Below are 18,069 nucleotides of genomic sequence, written 5' to 3' on the forward strand. Positions count from 1 at the left end.
AGCAGACCTGGAGAAAGCGTTTTATTAGAACGAGGGAAACCCCTGACAGGAGAAAAGGTTAGAGGGTTTTCCTATTGAGTGAAAGATGACTGAAACTTTCTGGGGCTCCCAGTGCTTGAAGCTGCACTGTTCCTAACACCAGTGCTGCACAGCATCTGCTGCCCGCAGACGCCCATGCACATGGAGCCTGGGCTGGCCAGGAGGGGTTTGTTGGCTTTCTTTAGCAGGAATTATGTTGGAGCAGAAGGTGGGCACTGCTGGGTCCGTCTTTGCTGCTGGAGGAGCCATAAAGCAGCAACACGTTTCACAAGCCAGGCACCGGGCACCTCAGAAACTGCACTTCCCAGCACGGATCATCTGAATGACAAATTGGAATCACCGAGACATGGTGGGAGAGCTCACGTGACGGGAATATTTGCAGGGATGGGCTTGTACTCTTTAGAACAGGTCAGAGAGGCAAGGCGGTGGAGTTGCTCTTTATGTGAGAGCGCACTGAGAGTGTATCGAGCTCTACCCAGGGGCAGAGGCACGAGTTGAGGGTTTATGGATGAGAATTAAGGGCTCGCACGGTGACGCTGTTGTGGGTGTTTGCTGTCGGCCCCCCCGATCAGGAGGAGGAAATTATCAGGCTTTCTATGGGCAGCTGGAAATAACCTCGCGGTCACAGGCTCTGGTTCTCCTGGGGGAACTTCAACCACCCTGATTTTTGTTGGAGGGACCGCACGGGCCGGCACACACAGTCCGGGAAGTTCCTGCAGATTATCGAGGATAGCTTTCTGCTGGAAGCGCCGCAGGAGCCGGTGAGCGCGGGGGGTGCTGCTGTCACTTTAAGGGCGCGGGCGCGCGCCATCCCCCCCGCGCGCTGCCCCGCCCCGCATCACGCGCTCGCCCCGCGCGCCGCCAAGGCCGCGCGCCCTCCCTCCCCACCGCGCGCTCCGATTGGCCGAGGGGCGCGAGCCCGAACAGTCAACATGGCCCGCGTGCGGCGTGGCGGCCGTGGCGCTGCTGGGACCAATCGGCGACGTCTTTGCTGAGGGAGGCGCCCACTTCGCGGCCAATCAGACGCGGCGTTGTTGGCGGCGGCGCTGCCCGAGCGAGGAGGCTGCGAGGAGCGCGGGGCGCTGCGGCCTCTGCGGCGGGAGGGGCGCGGGTAGGTGAGGGCGGGCGGCGCCGGCCTCGGCTCCGGGCACCGCGTCCCGGGCAGAGCGCATGGGCCGGGCCGGTCCCCGCCGTGAGAGGCTGCGGCGGCCGTCAGGGCCCGCTCCGGGCGGAGCGCGGCGGCGGCCGGAACCGCCCGGCGAGGGGAGGGGGGAGCCGGTCTGGCCAGGCCAGGCCAGGCCAGGCCTGGTCGGGCACCATTTTAAGGACGGTTCGAGGAGCTCGAGCCGAGGGAAGGGTGGCCTGCGCTGCCCCGAGCCTGGCAGAGGGGAAGGCAACGGTTCCGGCCGCATGTATGGCCGCGCTGGTCTGGCAGCGCGCCCGCCCTGTCCCCGCCCTCCCGGGGGAGCGGGGGAGGAGGAGGAGGGCGGCTGTTTGTGGTGAACGGTGTCCCCGGCGCTCGCACGCCGCGCTGACTCGGGTTGAGTCAGGCCCTTGGCCTCTCGGCTGGGCCGTGGGTTTGACCTCAGCCACGGTCTTGTGCCCCAGCAGCGTGATGGGGGATCTGGGGAGGGCCCGCATTTTCATTTCGAGTTCCCTTCCTCCCAAGTGAGGGCCTGTTTAAAATTTTCGCTGCCGCTACGATTGTTTACTACATGTAATAGCACCGCTCGTAGGGTTTACCAGACTCCTCCGTTCCTTTAACATCTGCTCACGGTGTTTCAAAATACACAGTTAGAGAAGACAGGGTGTGAGTTATAGATGGAACCAGAATCGCGAGGCAACTTTTTATAAAGTCATCTCTAAACTTTCTTGAGTGTTTCCTCAAGAAAGCTTCCGTGGGGAGCCCAGCTATTGCTGATGTCCGGGGCTTGTGGAACAGGTTAACGGCTCCCTACTCTCGACTGTTTTTTCACATTTTCCTTCCAGAAAATATCAGACTGTTGCGTTTTTGGCTTCCCACGGGGTTACATCCCAGTGCCTCTAACGCGGAAGTCACAACTTTCCCTTCTGATTTGTTATAGTTACGAAAAACAGTAACAGCCGTGGGCAGGAGCCTTCCTGTGAGTGCAGGAGTCCTTCGGTTTCCTGCTTTGTGTTTTGGTTGTGTTCAGAAGGTTTGTATAGCAAGTCATAGGCTTTCTTGGTAGAGAAGATTTATTTTGTGTACACTTTATTTGTGAGTACACCTTGCCAATGTACAGACTTTTCCTTTAAATTTGTGTCCTTCAGGATATTACTTGTCCTTGTAATGGCGTTTTCCTATCCTGGTGTGCATTGAGTTTAGGGTTTCCTGCTGTTTTTAGTGACTGATGGTGGGTGATGTTTGTGCCAGACCAGTTGCAGCAGCCTGTGCTTTGTGGGACAGGGGGTTGTTCTGGTCCCCTCTTTCCCCAGAGTTTCATGTCTGAAGCTGTCATTTGAAAACAGAGAAACAAGATACTAATTTGGCCTCTTATTGGTGGTGGCAGCGATAACAATGATGCCTTCCACTGTTACTTCCTTGGAGTTCTGATGGCTTTTCCATGTCTTCATTGGTTGTAAACTGAGCTCACTTGCTTGGAAAGCAGTGGAGATGATGAATGTGAAGACTCAATGCTTTGGTACTGCACATTTTCCGCTAGGTGTGCACTTAACTTTGTCTTTCTAAAATTACGTTTTTCTCCCCTCCCCTGCCATCAGCAGTTGTACCAAACAGTTTTCTTGGTGACTCTGTGGCAGCTGGGATGAAACTGGGAATCACAAGCATTTTCTAAGAAAATTTCTTCTAATTATTTATTTATATACTTCTTTTTACTTTCCAGTTGCCAAAGGCACAACTCTAGGGAGTGAAACAAGGCTTAAAGTATGTATTTGCACCAGGGAATGGTGTCTTTTTTTTCTTTTCCTTTTTTTTTTTTTTTGATTGTTGTTGTTTCTTGTTACTTGGGTGAATGGCTTTTGTCAGAACATGCCCAATTCATGTGTGTTCTAGTGGAGATTAATTCAACTGCTATTTTAATGTTATTCAAGCTATGGGCAGCTTTATTCCATGTTTTCCAAACACGAATTAGGATATTACCTTCCCTCAGCAGAGTTGAGAAGTAGTTCCCTGCAGAAAATACAGCATGTACAGTGCAGCAGAGGAATTTGCTTTTCATTAGCTCTGTCACTGGGCATAGGTTGGAAGCAACAAGTGTTTGAGGATAATTTTTAAGTAACACAAGTCTGCATTTTTAGTTGCTTACTGTAGCCTCTTCTAATAGTGACTGGGATCATATAACTTGTTGGCTGAACTCTGATGTTAGGTCAATTTGCTCTGTCTTACCTTTCTAATTGTATTTTTTTTTCTCTGCTTTCTATCTGCTATGAAAGCCTCATTTATGCTCCTTTATTTCTTCAGCTGTAAGATAGTAAAAATCTTCTGTTTTGCCCTAGCAGGTGGTTGGTGGCATTGCCACTTTCTTTTGTTATGTTTAAGGCAAGAGGAAGTGTTTGCAAATAAATCTGCCTGAGCTGGTGAAACACCTACTCTGCCGGGAGCCCCTTTTGTTTGTTCCTGGCCTTGCCCTATCCGGTGGGCTCATAGGCTTGTTTGGTAGATGTTAAACAACTTCCTGTGGAATAATCTGAAGTATGCTCCTGGTTCTTTTGTAAATGAACAAAGCGTTTCAGCTCTATTTACAGTGGTTGTGAAAGTGTTGCTTTTCCAGCTTAGAGCAGGATTCAGCATTTTCCAGATGGGAGAGTGCGTGCAATCTCTGGGCTGCCGCTCAAGTTGGCATTAGCACTTGGGTTCTTCTTTGGTAGCCCTGGATTGGAAGATGGGTCTAATCAGCCTGCTGGGCCTTTATAGAATCTGAGAAATCATATCTGTCAACTCTCACAAGTGATCGAAGCTCCTTTTTGTTCTGAACTTGACTTGCAGACTAACATCTTTCTTGAAAGCTTGGTAGTGGGTAATATCACCTACGCTTCTGTGTGGTAGGAAGTGATTGCTTGAATTTGTGTTCAGCTGTTTAGAATGGGGGTAAAGAAAGAAAAAAAAACAATCTCGATTACTAAAATAGATGTACAGATTCGGATATTTCATCCCAGTAAAGAAAAAACAGCAAAATAGGTAAGACAATCTGTCTCCCTCTGGTTTCTCAGGAGAGCTAATTTAGATATCGGGGGCTGGGGTAGCTGTGCTAAACTTGGTTCCAGTCATCGCTAATACCAAGATTTTAACTTTTGTCTTTCCTCTTCATTTTCTCACACCTGATAAAAAAATCCAAGGCAAATCTTTATATAGGGGATTGTGCCCTCATACCTACTGTCAAAACCCCTTCTCTTGGTAAATAATTTTCTTCCCTTCAGTGTTTTTCTTTATCTAATAGCAGGCTCACTGCAGAGCAGCAGAAGCAGCTATTCATGAAAATAGCCCTGATTAGACAGACAAGTGAAGCATATTTTTCTGCCTGGGTGATGCAAGAAAAAAGTCATTTGGAAGTTGTTGTAATTAATTCATTTAAACTTTCATTGTTTTCAGCTCTAGTATGCTACTGTAGTATAGGCAGAGATTAAAAATTCATTATTTACTTTGATACTGTTAAGGAATTAGAAAATAATGTCTTCCTCTTTGGCTTATTTTTGTTTAATAGAATGCAGAGCTAATCTAGGAAACTGTGGCACTTGTCTTCAGGCTGAAGACACGTCATAGGGTAGAAATGTATTAGTATCTGGAGTATTTAAGAGAAAAATAAGTTTTAGGGGGGTTAAACCACCTAACAGACTATTTAAAAACTGAGCAAGTTCCAGTTTGAATTGGGTACTGTGGTAGCTATTTACTGTAAGGAATTATGCATAATGAATTTCTTAGCAAAACCAGCAGCTGTTAATTTGTATTGAGGTTTTAAATAATGACCTGTTCTATTTTCATCATCTGTTGAGGTAAACAAATTGCTGTTAAAGTATTTTTAAATGCTGTTTTTCAACTTGCAGGTGGATACAGGCACACAGATGGCAGATAACAGGTATGTTGGACTGTTTTCTTCAAGTTAAATCAAGGTAGTCAGAGCCAACAGTATATCTTGTCTTCTGCAGGAGAGTTGTTTGGGTTTTTTAACCTGTGAAGAGTAGATTACCAAACTGGAATAAGAATGAAGTGGTACTATTTTCTCTAACTAGGCTGTTTTTACTTACAGCTAGGACAAAGTACTCCTTTGATACAGGAGAAGCTGAGATTGTAGTGTATCAGATACAGCATTAGTCTTCCCTTGGATTAACATTTGTTGTCTTGATTTAGTTTTCAGTGTCCGTATTTAAGTGCCCTAAATAACTGAAGAGAACACTGATCCTCAGTGTTTCTGTAATATCTGTAATTTAAGTGTGCAAAAGGCACAGTTTCATTTTCTAGTTTACATAGTATTTTTTGAATGAATAACTGTCTTGTGGAATGTCTGCAAATCCATACGTGCTGCTGGTCTTTTGAGGCTTGCAGTGCACCAGAGTAAGCTGGATAAGCTGGTCTGTCTGGTAATTAATAATACCCCTTTGCATATATGATACCTCTTCTCATTTTGTGTCTGAGTTAGGGTTAATTTCAGCAATGTCCAGAGTGCATTTTGTGACCTATACACTGGCAGGGAGCACAGGGAATGCTTGCTGGTTGCTGACTTGTGCTGGACCCTCTTTCCTCCAGCACAGGAAGTGTGATGGAAGACATTGTGGCAGGGAGATGGGGAGGACAGGGATGTCTCTTTTAGAGTAGAAGTGAATGTTTTTACTATAAAACAAAACAGCTTGTTATGGAAGTTTGAAACAGAGCTTTTATCTCTTGTTTATCTTCCTGTCTTACCTGTATCCTTTCTTGTGTTTTTCTTCATCACCTAAAGTGTCATGTGTTTTCATTTGTGAGTAATACTGTTTTTCCTGTGTGGTGTGACCCAGTCCAGATGAATGACCAGCCATTCACTTAATGAGATGAATTTATCTGTCAAAGGTTTTTGCTTTGGGGTTGTGTTTTGTTTTGAGGTTAGTTGTTTTTCTCTTTCTTTGCCTTTTCTTGCTCTGCCTTTGTATCCTACTCACGTTAGGAGATCTGGTTTCACATCCAAACCTTTAAGTTTTCACAAATTTAGGCATAAATATGTGTCTTCTATTGGCATACTTGTTTATAAAACATGTCTTGTAAAATGAAAATTCAGAGTAACTTGTTCTTAAATATTAACATTTTTGTAACGTGATGCCTTTTTAATATGTTACATTTTGAATTCTTTTAGTAAAACAGAAGATACTGCTTCAGATTCTCTGGAGGCTGCTAAAAATGCAAGCAACAAAAAAGGTAAGAAATACATAGTAGTAGGTAATGTTACAGAAGTGGGATAAACCTACTGCCTTGTGTATTGAAGCTTCTTTATATACAATTCCAAAGTCTTTGCAGTCAAAACTACAGATGTGTTTGCAAAGCAATGGTTTCTAGGCTAACTGTTCACTTTCTGATGTTTTCCATTTTCATTGCAGCCAGAAGCAGAATAAAGGCTATATTTTTGTAACACTGAAAGTATTTTTGTATATGTTGTGATAGGAATAGGCTTTACTATCGCACAAAATAAGCCACTAGACACTTGCAATAAAACCTGTATAGACTAGCCTGTAACAATATGTAATCGTTATCAGCATAATTTTTAAAATGAGCAGTATCTGTGCTAGTTCTTTACTGTCTCATTTGTTGGAAAATGCATCGTCATAATGTGTCCTCTTGGAAGTTTTTGTTCTCCATTTGGAAGATCTACAGATAACTGCTGATCAAATTAATACCTCAGTGTGCAAAAAAGCTACAGTTCCACTACTACCCTGAGTATTCAAATTTTGTAAGAGAAAGCAACACACAAACCAAACCTGTGTGCTATGCAACTTATTGGGGTTTTTAATGTCTGGGGGGGAAAAAAGCAGTGAGAAAGAATGGAAAGGTGTGAAAAGCAAATGTCTTCCCACCATGACAACCTGTGTTGTTATTAGTAAGGGTTTTTAAATCCTAACCCAGAAGCATTTTATATCTGACCTCCTGTAAAAAAGAGTCTTACAGATTGTAAAATTATCTTGATTTAAAAAAATTAGCAGTTGTCGAGGTCATAGTGCTATGCTTCTTTGTTGTACAGTACACAAAGTAGTTGTCAGGCTTTTTTCAGCAATCAGACTAACTGGAAAACGAACATCTTGGAAGTGTAATTCAGTGGTTCCTCTCTTGCAAATTTATACATGGCTTATAAGATATATATAAGAGGGATATAGAGGGAGGATAAACTCCTGTTTTGCACTTTCTTACATAAGAGGAAAACGGGAAATTTGCTTATGTTGTCAGTAAACTACTTGCTTGTAAAAGCAGCTGATAGATTTGCAAAGAGAAAGGTGCTTTTTCTATCATTATTCAATATAATTATATTTCTGAAATCTGGTCCCAATTTTTTTGTGCTATTAGTTAACTATAGTAGTGTTATTTGAGATCTGAAAAGAGAGAATATTTTTACTGTGACTACTGTAAGACACAGTATGATAAAAGCACTGTAAATAAATGCAGATTTGTTTAAAAGTTGTTTTCTATCTTTGTAGAAAAACTAGCAGACCAAGTGATGCAAAATCCCCAGGCCTTGGCAGCTCTACAGGAACGTCTTGACAACACAGCACTTACTCCTTCAAGTTACATTGACACGTAAGTACTGGGCATAATAAAATTCTTCAAAGACTGAACGCATAATAGAATGTTATTGCTGAATAATTGAGATAGGAAATTAGAACAAATGGTTCACTAAGAAAAATGGTTGACTTAAACCACGATTCATAGTGGCCTGCTTCAGGAAGGAGTCAGGTTTTAGTTTACTTACACAAAATGGCAAACAAAATTTTGTCAGGTTCAGTGTTTTCCTTGGCTGTTATTGTTTTGGATAGAAATAACTCTGCTCCCCTCCATTGTTTCCTTCTGTGACCCTTAGTCTGGCAGGGCATGTGCTACACTGACTGAGTTTCTGTAAGAATGCTGTCCAGGATGTAATGGAAAGTTTAGGATCTGTAAATCCCTAGTTAGAAGTTAGTTTTATATTAACTGTAAAGTAGATTTAAATATTGCCTTTAGTAAATATTTGTCTTTATTTCTTGACTGAGAATAGCTGGTTGGAGATCTCTTTAAAAAAAAATATAACTTCTATAAAGAGTTCTTTTTACATGACTGTATCTAAGTGTTTAATAACTTAAAGTGCAGATGGACAGTGTGTGCTTTCTAAGTATGGCCCATGAATCAAAACTTTCCCCTTTAGAGTGCACAGTTCTTATTTTTCACAGATCTAGTCTCAAAGTTTAGGTGTAAACAAAGGTATTGATTTCAGATCTCTGAACTACACGGGGAGGGTGGTGGCCCCAGGGAATGGAACAGAAGATAACACCTTTGAGAACAACTTGGGTAGGAGAGGATTCTTTCAACTTTTTGAAATAGGTGTTGAAGAAACGTGTATTTGACATGAGCCTTTTATTTAAAAATTGCACGTAGTTATAAGCAGCCTTTTTCACAGTGATATATTAAATAATGCTGAGGCAACTAACTTTTAACCTTAACTAATTGTTTGGTTTTTAGTTTTCCAAAAGCAGTGATAAGAAGAATTGATGCCTTGAAAAAGCTTCAGGTGAAATGTGCCCATATAGAAGCTAAGTTCTATGAAGAAGTACATGATTTAGAGAGAAAATACGCAGCACTCTATCAACCCCTTTTTGATAAGGTAAGAAAACTATGTATATAATTTTTATTTTCTTGTTCCCATCAGTTCTGGTTGAGTATGTATAACTTTACATCTTCAATTACATTCTTCATTTTTCTAACACAGAGGAGAGAGTTTATTAATGGAGAAGCTGAACCCACAGATGCAGAGGCAGAATGGCACAGTGAAAATGAGGAAGAAGAAAAACTGGCTGTGAGTACAAGCTGAGTGATGAACTACTGGTATATCAGATTGTCAGAGTTAGTTCCTGTTCTTTTCATTGAGAGACTCATCTTTTTATCAGTAACATGTTCTTGTGATGAATACACTGTTATGTCCAGTGAAAGCTTCTAAGCTATTAGTTTAGCCTTTTTTCAAATTTGTAACCTGAGTGAATTGAAAAGTTGCCTTTGTTGGCACTGTTCGTAACCTGTTAACAGCATCTTCCTGCTAATGGGTTCCATTCCAGTGCTACATGATACCCCCGGGTAATAAAGGCTGGTTGTTTGTCTGCCTGTCCCTGTTATTTTGGGGGACATAGTTAGCTTTCATTTTCATAAATACAGGTTAGACACATGTCACAGAGTCATAAAACAGAATCGGACCTAATAAAATGTGTGCTGCCTAAAATGTGTGGATTCCTACTTGTCTCTTGAGTAAGAGCTATCTAGATTTAGGAGGGATAATATAGTCTGTAGGCTGCCAGTTACTTTCCTGTCATCATTTTTGGAGATGTTTGCTCATGGCTGGCTTTTTCTCAAAGAAGTGACCTACTTAGAAAGTTGTTTGCCATTCTGTCGGTTTCTTTGCATTTTTTCCTTGGCCTGATTTTATTCAGTTTTCTTTGGACGCTGTTCTGTATACAAAGCAAATTGTTCTCTTTGTTTTACTGATCTCCTGAGATTTAGCATGACACACAGTGTGCTCCTTGTGCATAAGCAAAAAATGTTTGCTAGGCTTTGTGTAAATACAGCATTGACAGGCCGTATTCCACACAACTATAAAATCAGAAACATGTCTAGGTGGGAAGTAACTGCAGCTTTATGTTCTTAACTAGTGGTGACCCAAGTAGCTGCTGTTAAGAAGATCTTATACATATGCTGCTCTCTAGTGGTGTAAAAGGAAAGGTGCAATACAACTAATTCAGACTGCGCATTTCCTGCGATTTTTTTTTGTGATGGAAAAATGTCTGTAGGGACTCCTATATCACAAGGTAATAATTCAAGACTGTAATAATTAAAAATAACCATGAAAACCAATTTTACGAAGTATTTTGAGAAACTGGGAAGGTAAAACAGTATTTCAGAGGGCAGAGTTAAATTTTTAATTTTTAGATGAAACACTGTAAATGGCACATGAAGCTACAGAAAGTAGATTAATAGAAAAATAGAAATGTGTTTATATTTTTTTCTATTTGGAGAAAGAAATGTGTTTTAATTATTTTTCTTAAGTCAGTGAAGCTGTCACTTGGTCTATTTAGTCTTCATATAAAAGAATTTCAAATGAGATTAAAGTAAATCTGAATTAAATGTATACATGTTAAGTTGTGTAAGTAAACCCTGTATCTCTTCATTGACAGAAAAAACCTGTACATTTCAAATGTTCCTTAAACACAGTTTCAGAGATGGCAATTGTTTTGTCTACCTCTGTTTATTAAACACACTGAGTCACAATTTCATTTCTCAAATGTGTCTGTATTTTTTTTCCCAGGGAGACCTGAAAAATGCAATGGTAATAGAAGAAAAAGCAGAAGAGACAAATGTCAAAGGAATTCCAGACTTCTGGTTTACTATCTTTAGGAATGTAGATATGCTAAGTGAATTAGTACAAGTAAGTTTCTCCTCCGAAAGGAGTGACTTCTGTTGTGTTAAATGAGTTGCTTTTTCCCATTAGTAGTCAGTCTTTGTGGAATGTGTGTGAGAGACCAAATATTTGAGCCTTTAGAATCCCTGAAGATGCTTGAAAGGCTAATGATGGACAAGCACTGTTAATTTAGCCCATAAAGGATTATTTTTGCAAGGATATTATAAGAATATCCATGGATTAGTTGAATTCATTATGTAGTTTTGGCCACAGTTATATTAATTGCTTTTAATGCTGTTAAGGAAGAATTCCCTGAAGCATGTGAGTCTCACTGGCAATAAATATCCTGAATGGTTACTATATTTTTGGTCATACTCACACAACCTGGCATTTGGCACCTTTTTTACTGAAGGTGAGGCCTAACAACTGAGAATTTGGCACGTAGTATTTGCAACTGTGATTTAAGAAATTTGGATCCAGGTCTGTACTTCAGCTGAAATTGCTGAATAATTACAAGGTTATTAAGAAGAGGAGTTTCTTCCAAATATTGCCTGCTGAATAGGGTCTTACTTTTTTTCTGCTTAGGAATATGACGAACCTATCTTGAAACATCTGCAGGATATTAAAGTTAAGTTTTCTGAACCTGGACAGCCTATGGTGAGTTTCCTCTGCTTGCTTGTTTCTCATGAAGATTGTAGTAGTGAAGTGAACAGCATTCCAAAGTTTTCATTCAACTCTTCGGCTGTAATGTGTGTGTGAGATTTCTTTCTAAGCTAATATTTTCATGCTTGGCCTTTTAAAGATTTACCTTCAACTTTCCTGACCCTTTGCTCTTTTATTCTTAGCCTGGACATCTGTGACATCATTGTAATTTATAGATAAAAATTCTTGTTCAATTCTGTCTAGTTTTTGCTTTCTTTTTCTCTCTCAAGTTCTGGTATAGCTGCTCTTAGTAATAAAGCTATATGTGTGCTTTTCATTTTCAAATGAAAATTAATTGTGGGAAAAATTTTGGATGCTACTTGCATCTTTTTTGATAAAATATTGAATACAGTGACTTGGTGATACTAATCAAAAATAATGATGGATACTGTGCTATTGAAAGGCTAGAAAATATATTAGATGATCTTTTAAAAGTGTACCTAGTGAGTATTTTTTAAAGTGCAACTTGGCTTTTTTTAATTTGTTTGGAAATTCTTTCTTTGTTTAAGTTCAGTGTACAGAAAAGATACTATGTTTGTTGGAAAGAAGTTGTTCTGTTGCTTATTTAATTTGTCCAGACTATACTTATTCCTTGAATTCCTTCTTAGAGGGAGGCAGGGAGAAGGATGGAATTACAGCCTACACATCCTTTCTTTATTTTTTATCATTGTGGCTTTTTTCTTATATTTCTTTTTTCTTGTTTTGCCTTACGGATTTATAGTGTTCTGACAATATCCAAAATAAATGCAAGAAAAGCTCTACTGAAGATTCACATAAAGATGAAAGGACTTTCTCAGAATAGCTTTTAACGGTTAATACCAGATGAAGCAAAGTTTGTTTGTTTTTTTCAATTCCTTAAACACTTGAGCTGATAATAGGCAAGAAAGTAGTACAGGCAGAGAAATATTGAAAATTAAGTTTCTAAAAACTGCTAGGGCTAAAGGAGAGGATACAGGTGTTATGAAGAAAATGAATTGTCTAAGCACAAAGTACAATAGGTATTCTAAGAAGTTGGGTCTTTTCATCTTGAAGCATATCTATTTGGTGGCATTTGGATGATTTGGTAATAATTGGTTTTGCCTATACTACTTTTGTGTTCTCATTCAGCTCTTAAAACATCAGTGGATTTCTCTCGTCTTGCACTGTTTGTAACCTTTTGACAGCACATTTCTGTAAATAGGTTCCATTCCAGTGCTACATTAAATCCAGTAATGGGAGGCTGACAAATGCCATGTCCCTTCTGTATTTGGAGACAAAGGATGCATTACTAACTGCTTGAGTGAAACCCGTTTTCCATTGGTGTGTGACTCTTGTCTGAAATTCTCTCTCGGTGCAGCAGTGGCTGCTTTGTACTGTGAAAGCTTCACATAACCAGTGTGTAATAAATACACTAATTCTGCTGGGGATTAGGTTTTGCTGCTAAAAGAAGTACATGATAGTTAGGCATTTTCTCAGTTACTGTTGACCCAAAGCCATTAACTGTAGTTGTGACACTCCAGAAGTGGATTTGCCTGGCTACAGTTAACATGCTTTCAAGTTCTGTTTGTTATAGCATGTACATAGAAACTTTTATCCACATGAAGCATAAGCAATTCTTTCACTGTTTGCTTTTACCTATTTATAATCACATGAATAAACTTACATGTATTTTATAATTTTAATTTCTACCTATATATTTATTTGGTCATCAGGATCCTCAGCTAGCATATTCAGACCTGGATAATGCATCTGGGTATAACTTAAATAGCTTAAAAAAGTAAGTTCTCTTTTTTTGAGCTTTATGAGAGCATAGCAGATAAAAAACGTAAAGATATCCAAGTAAACACTACTGCAACACTTCAAATAGTATGTGAAACTTGAAGTTTCTTGTCTCCTAATTAGCAGGTAAAAAAATGCTGAAATGCAGCCTCTGCAGATACTGTTGTCTTGCTAGTCCTTGGGATCCTGCATGCGAAGTAGTGCCACTGGTTGCCTATTTATAGCCCTAGTGATGGTTTATGGGATTATTTGGGTATGAGTGTTCGTCACTGATAGTGGATAAGCTAAGTTTGTAACTATTCCCCTGAGCATGTTTGCCAGGCAGAGATTACCCTTAGCTGAAGATGGCCTCCAAACCATACGGCTGTCTTGAATTGCTTTAAAATGGAAGTAAAGCTAAAATAGGCAATGTGAAGCCAAGACAGATATTCCAGTGTACTGCTGGGTCCCACTAGCTTCCTTCACTTGAACAGAGTTTGGGAAGGTTGCTGTTGCCACTAGTTTCCATCACTCCTTGACCACTGTCTTTGCAGACTGCAGTCGTGTGAGGAGATTCATGAGGCCTTAGAAAGATTAAGGGGCCTTTGGGAGATGAGTGAGGGATAAATGTCTTTGAACAGGCTGTTGTCTCCAGAGTTGTTTATCCTGTTTGCACATGGATGGCCTTGAAAAAGAGGATGGCAAGGCAGGCTTGGTGACAACAGACCATTTTCTGGCCTGACTCTGAAGAATGCCTGGGGAAGTATATTCAAGGCTAGTGTTTTTGGCAGTTACACGTGCTTCAGGCTGTAGCCTGTTAAGACATGTATAATTGTAGGATTCAGTTTAAGCCAGTGTTCTTTTGCAGGATTTTCTGTTATCAAATGGAAAAAACCCCTCTGGTTCCTGGTGAACTGTAACTGTTAAAATAAACTCCTTCAATCTAAATTTTGTTTTAATCAGAAATAAAGTTTGTTTCAGTCTCTTAAGGTCATGACCTTGATCAGAACTGCTGTGGTGCTATTCTAATGTCAAAATGACTTCAGAGTAACATCATCCCTAGTGCAGGGATGATGAGAGGCTTCCACAGAAAATGAAACCAAGACTTTTTTATCAAAATACTTATTTCTAAGGTTGCTCTTAAGACAGCAGTTCTATGTGTAAAGGTGAATGAAATGTAGTAATTACCTGATTAGAATTTCATTGTTGGCCATGGTTGTTCAGGCTTCTTGCACTTCCGGAATTGGTTGACGTTCTTAAATTTCCTGCTTCTGCTGTAGTTTGAAAGATACGTTTGCCATCAAAATCTCATTTTTTCCTGTATTCAGAGATTGATTAATGATAATTTTGCTGATGTGCTATTTCAACAAAAAAATTTCACGGTAACATAAAATTATAATGGAAATTTTTTCCAGTCTTTCTCATTAGAGTTCCACTTTGGGCCCAATGACTACTTTTCTAATTCAGTCCTGACAAAAACGTACAAGATGAAGTCGGAGCCAGACAAGACAGATCCCTTTTCATTTGAAGGACCTGAAATAGTTGATTGTGAGGGGTAAGGAAAACTAAAATTCAAAAAAGCTTCTGAAGTAATAGTGGATATTTTCTTTCTTACTGTGTTAATGATTAATGAAGATAAAATTGTTATTGACTTAAAAACTGGGAATGTTTGTAGGGATTATGATGATGTTAGCCTCAGCATCAGAAGGAACAGATGCCTGGATGTAGATATGTTTTAACACAGTGTATATTTTAAATTATATGCCTTTGAAATGTAATACTTGGCTAATTGAGGTAACCTGTTATTTCCAGGTAACTAGGTAAATTAATTTTACTCATTACATTTCACAGACCACTCTCCTCCTTAGTCTGATGAGTAGCCTTAGACTCTCTTGGATTCTTGTCATCTCTTCAGCAATTATTATTCCAGCAGGAATTGGTATATTATGATCAGGCAGGAATTGGTCACATGTACCATCATTCTTCAGCCTGTTTTGAGGCTGGAACGTACTGGCCACGCAGTTTGGTTCTGGTAGTTGTGGCTAATGCAGCAATTTTCAATTTTTTTTATTTTTTTTCAAAATGTGTTCAGAAACCAACTGTGGAATGGTGAATTCTTGTCTATTCTGGAAGTCTGTTGAGTTGGACACCACATTAGAGTTTTCGGGGGGGGTGAAAGATCATTCCATCTAACCTTTTGCTGATGACACTAAATTGGGAGGGAGTGTCGACCTGCTGGAAGGCAGGAGGGCTCTGCAGAGGGATCTGGATAGACTTGAGAGATGGGCTGATTCCAATGGGATGAAGTTCAATAAAGCCAAGTGCCGGGTCCTGCACTTTGGCCACAACAACCCCATGCAGCGCTACAGGCTGGGCACAGAGTGGCTGAAGAGCAGCCAGGCAGAAAGGGACCTGGGGGTACTAATTGACAGGAAGCTCAACATGAGCCAACAGTGTGTCCAGGTGGCCAAGAAGGCCAACGGGATCTTGTCCTGTATCAAAAATAGCGTGGCCAGCAGGAGCAGGGAAGTGATCCTTCCCCTGTACTCTGCGTTGGTGAGGCCACACCTTGAGTATTGTGTTCAGTTCTGGGCCCCTCAGTTCAGAAAGGATATTGAGGTGCTGGAGCGGGTCCAGAGAAGAGCAACTAGGCTGGTGAAGGGACTGGAGCATAAGTCCTATGGGGAGAGGCTGAGGGAGCTGGGGTTGTTTAGCCTGGAGAAGAGGAGGCTCAGAGGTGACCTCATCACCGTCTATAACTACCTGAAGGGAAGTTCTAGCCAGGTGGGGGTTGGTCTCTTCTCTCAGGCACTCAGCAATAGGACAAGGGGGCACGGGCTTAAGCTCCGCCAGGGGAAATTTAAGTTGGATATCAGGAGAAAATTCTTTACAGAGAGAGTGATCAGGCATTGGAATGGGCTGCCCAGAGAGGTGGTGGATTCACCATCCCTGGAGCTTTTTAAATGCAGATTGGACGTGGCACTGAGTGCCATGATCTAGTAAATGGACTGGATTTGGACCAAGGGTTGGACTCGATGTCATCTCGGAGGTCTTTTCCAACCCAATCGATTCTATGATTCTAAGACTTTCTCTTCCCATCAGTGATCTCTGTCCTATAACCAAATTTCAGTGCCACACCAGAGCAGAGCTGACAAAAATGAAAAATGGTTTTGTACCTTCTTTTTCTTAGCTTCTTTGGTGTTTTTTTTCTGTTGATATTTTTCTTGGGTTTTAATTATGTTTTTATCCTTTCAAGGATGTGTTTTGGTGGGGGATTTTGTTTTTGGGGGGGTTGTGATTTTTTTTTTAACTGACACTTAAGAAATGCCAAATACTTGGGTTTTTTTGAAGGCATCCTGACAACCTCAAAACCTTTTGACTTGTAGTGCTACATACTAGCTTCTGAATTGAGTATTCACCTGAAGTGAGGCAAAACATCTACTTGCATGTTTAGTGAAGGTCGTGTCCAAGTTACAGACTAGTCCATGTTGAAGAAAACTTTAGTTAATTACAACAAAATGTTTTCAGTTTAAGTCTCACAGAGGAATGCTTTTCTAAATTGCTGATATGTCAAAACTTTGATTTCAGTTGATGTTTCCTGATGAAGGTGTTAGATACTGGTACAAGTAGAGCAGGAAAACATATCTGTGACTTGTTACACAGGTTAAGCATAAAACTGTTGACTTTGACCATTTATATATAGGGCAATATATTTTGGGACACTTAAGGATTACTGTGACACCATTATTTCCATTGCAAGAGAACTAGTTGTGTTTGCCCCTCATTCTTTGCCATGTGCAGTTTTGGGTAAAACTATAGGTGGATGGAGAGAGACTTTTAGTTGACATAAAGTGTCAATTTGTACAGTAGCAGGACAGGGAAGTAAACTCTTTCCAGCTTGCTGCACTTGGCTGCCAAGTCAATCTGAGCCCTGCTCTTTATAGAGCTAAAACATCCCTCTCCTTGGCCCACTCTTTGTGCATTTATTTTTAGGATACAGGACACTGCCTTGACCTGTAGTGACAGGGTTGTTTCCTACTGGTCTGACTGAGATTTTTTTTTTCTCTAATAACTTTATCACGTCCTTGGTTACAGAACTCCAGTAGTTGGGTCAAAGGGGTTATTAAAGTTTGGGGGGGGAGGAGGGCAGTGATTACTCTGTGAAGACAAACTTGTACAGCATTTTCATTTAGGGAACTATTTAATGTGTCCAACATAGGCTTAGTCTCTAGCACTGTGTGCATCCACTTCACATCTTGTCAAGCAGATTCACTTGTCAGTGTGTGTAAAACTAGCTTTATCCAGAGAATAATAAACCATCTTTGCCTTGATGTTGCTGCTCTGATGCTCAGTTCCCTATTTTCACTGATGCCTTCTGTTAAAATGCTGTTTTCCATGTGTTGTCTCTAGGTGTACTATTGACTGGAAGAAAGGAAAAAATGTTACAGTTAAAACAATCAAGAAAAAGCAGAAACACAAGGGTCGAGGCACAGTTCGGACAATTACTAAACAAGTACCTAATGATTCTTTTTTTAACTTCTTCAGCCCTATAAAGGGTAAGCTTGGAAAATAAGAATTGAGGATTCTTAAAATATGTTGTTTTATTTATATGTGTGTGTATTTATGCAGCTTAAACCTTCAAACTATTTATGCTGCTGCATTGTATACTGTCTTCTTACGAGAGGAAGATTGCAAACTGCAGCCCATCCAAACAGATCATTTTGTTCTGATGTTATTCTGTAGAATTTGGCCAAGAGGTGTGCATTGTAAACAGGATTCATAGCATGGAAACAGTCTCATGTCATGTAGAATCTCCTAAAGAAGTTGACTTGTTTTACCACAGGATGGCTCCATGCATCAATTTGAGGTTTCTAACATGCAAAAGAAATCTCCTCCAGTGTTGGTCAAGTTACAGCGTATCGGTTTCGTTTAAACCTTTGTCTTAAGTGACAAACTTTTTGTAGTTTCTTTTGTGATTAATTAATGATCCATAATGCTCCATACAACTTTGTAATTTTCT

General features: G+C 40.4%; 2 protein-coding genes and 2 non-coding genes across 10 annotated transcripts in view; 3 read left to right on the forward strand and 1 right to left on the reverse strand.

Annotated features, from left to right (window-relative positions):
• Positions 1-18,069, reverse strand: part of SLC22A18 (solute carrier family 22 member 18) — a 145,945-nt gene that overhangs the window by 31,415 nt on the left and 96,461 nt on the right. The gene's annotated exons all lie outside the window — the stretch shown is intronic.
• Positions 1,030-18,069, forward strand: part of NAP1L4 (nucleosome assembly protein 1 like 4) — a 28,486-nt gene continuing 11,446 nt past the window's right edge. For 4 of the 7 annotated variants that reach the window (XR_010431201.1, XR_010431202.1, XM_064657536.1 and 1 more), the window contains exons 1-11: positions 2,660-2,723; positions 2,904-2,944; positions 5,062-5,093; positions 6,342-6,403; positions 7,672-7,771; positions 8,687-8,828; positions 8,934-9,020; positions 10,518-10,637; positions 11,196-11,267; positions 14,465-14,604; positions 17,460-17,605. Coding sequence is in view for 5 of the 7 variants with exons in the window: in XM_064657536.1 (XP_064513606.1) it covers positions 2,675-2,723; positions 2,904-2,944; positions 5,062-5,093; positions 6,342-6,403; positions 7,672-7,771; positions 8,687-8,828; positions 8,934-9,020; positions 10,518-10,637; positions 11,196-11,267; positions 14,465-14,604; positions 17,460-17,605 (991 nt within the window). In the remaining 2 variants the exon portion in view is untranslated. Of the gene's footprint in view, positions 1,151-1,944; positions 1,982-2,659; positions 2,724-2,903; positions 2,945-5,061; positions 5,094-6,341; positions 6,404-7,671; positions 7,772-8,686; positions 8,829-8,933; positions 9,021-10,517; positions 10,638-11,195; positions 11,268-14,464; positions 14,605-17,459; positions 17,606-18,069 lie in introns of those variants that run through there. The other 3 variants (XM_064657538.1, XM_064657535.1, XM_064657537.1) reach the window with 3 other exon arrangements.
• On the forward strand, positions 9,222-9,348 carry LOC135416827 (small nucleolar RNA SNORA54). The gene has a single exon (XR_010431764.1). It is a non-coding gene; the product is annotated as a small nucleolar RNA SNORA54 (small nucleolar RNA).
• Positions 12,450-12,570, forward strand: LOC135416826 (small nucleolar RNA SNORA54). Its single transcript, XR_010431763.1, has one exon. It is a non-coding gene; the product is annotated as a small nucleolar RNA SNORA54 (small nucleolar RNA).

This window comes from Pseudopipra pipra, chromosome 6, assembly GCF_036250125.1.
Source record: "Pseudopipra pipra isolate bDixPip1 chromosome 6, bDixPip1.hap1, whole genome shotgun sequence".
Lineage (NCBI taxonomy): Eukaryota > Metazoa > Chordata > Aves > Passeriformes > Pipridae > Pseudopipra > Pseudopipra pipra.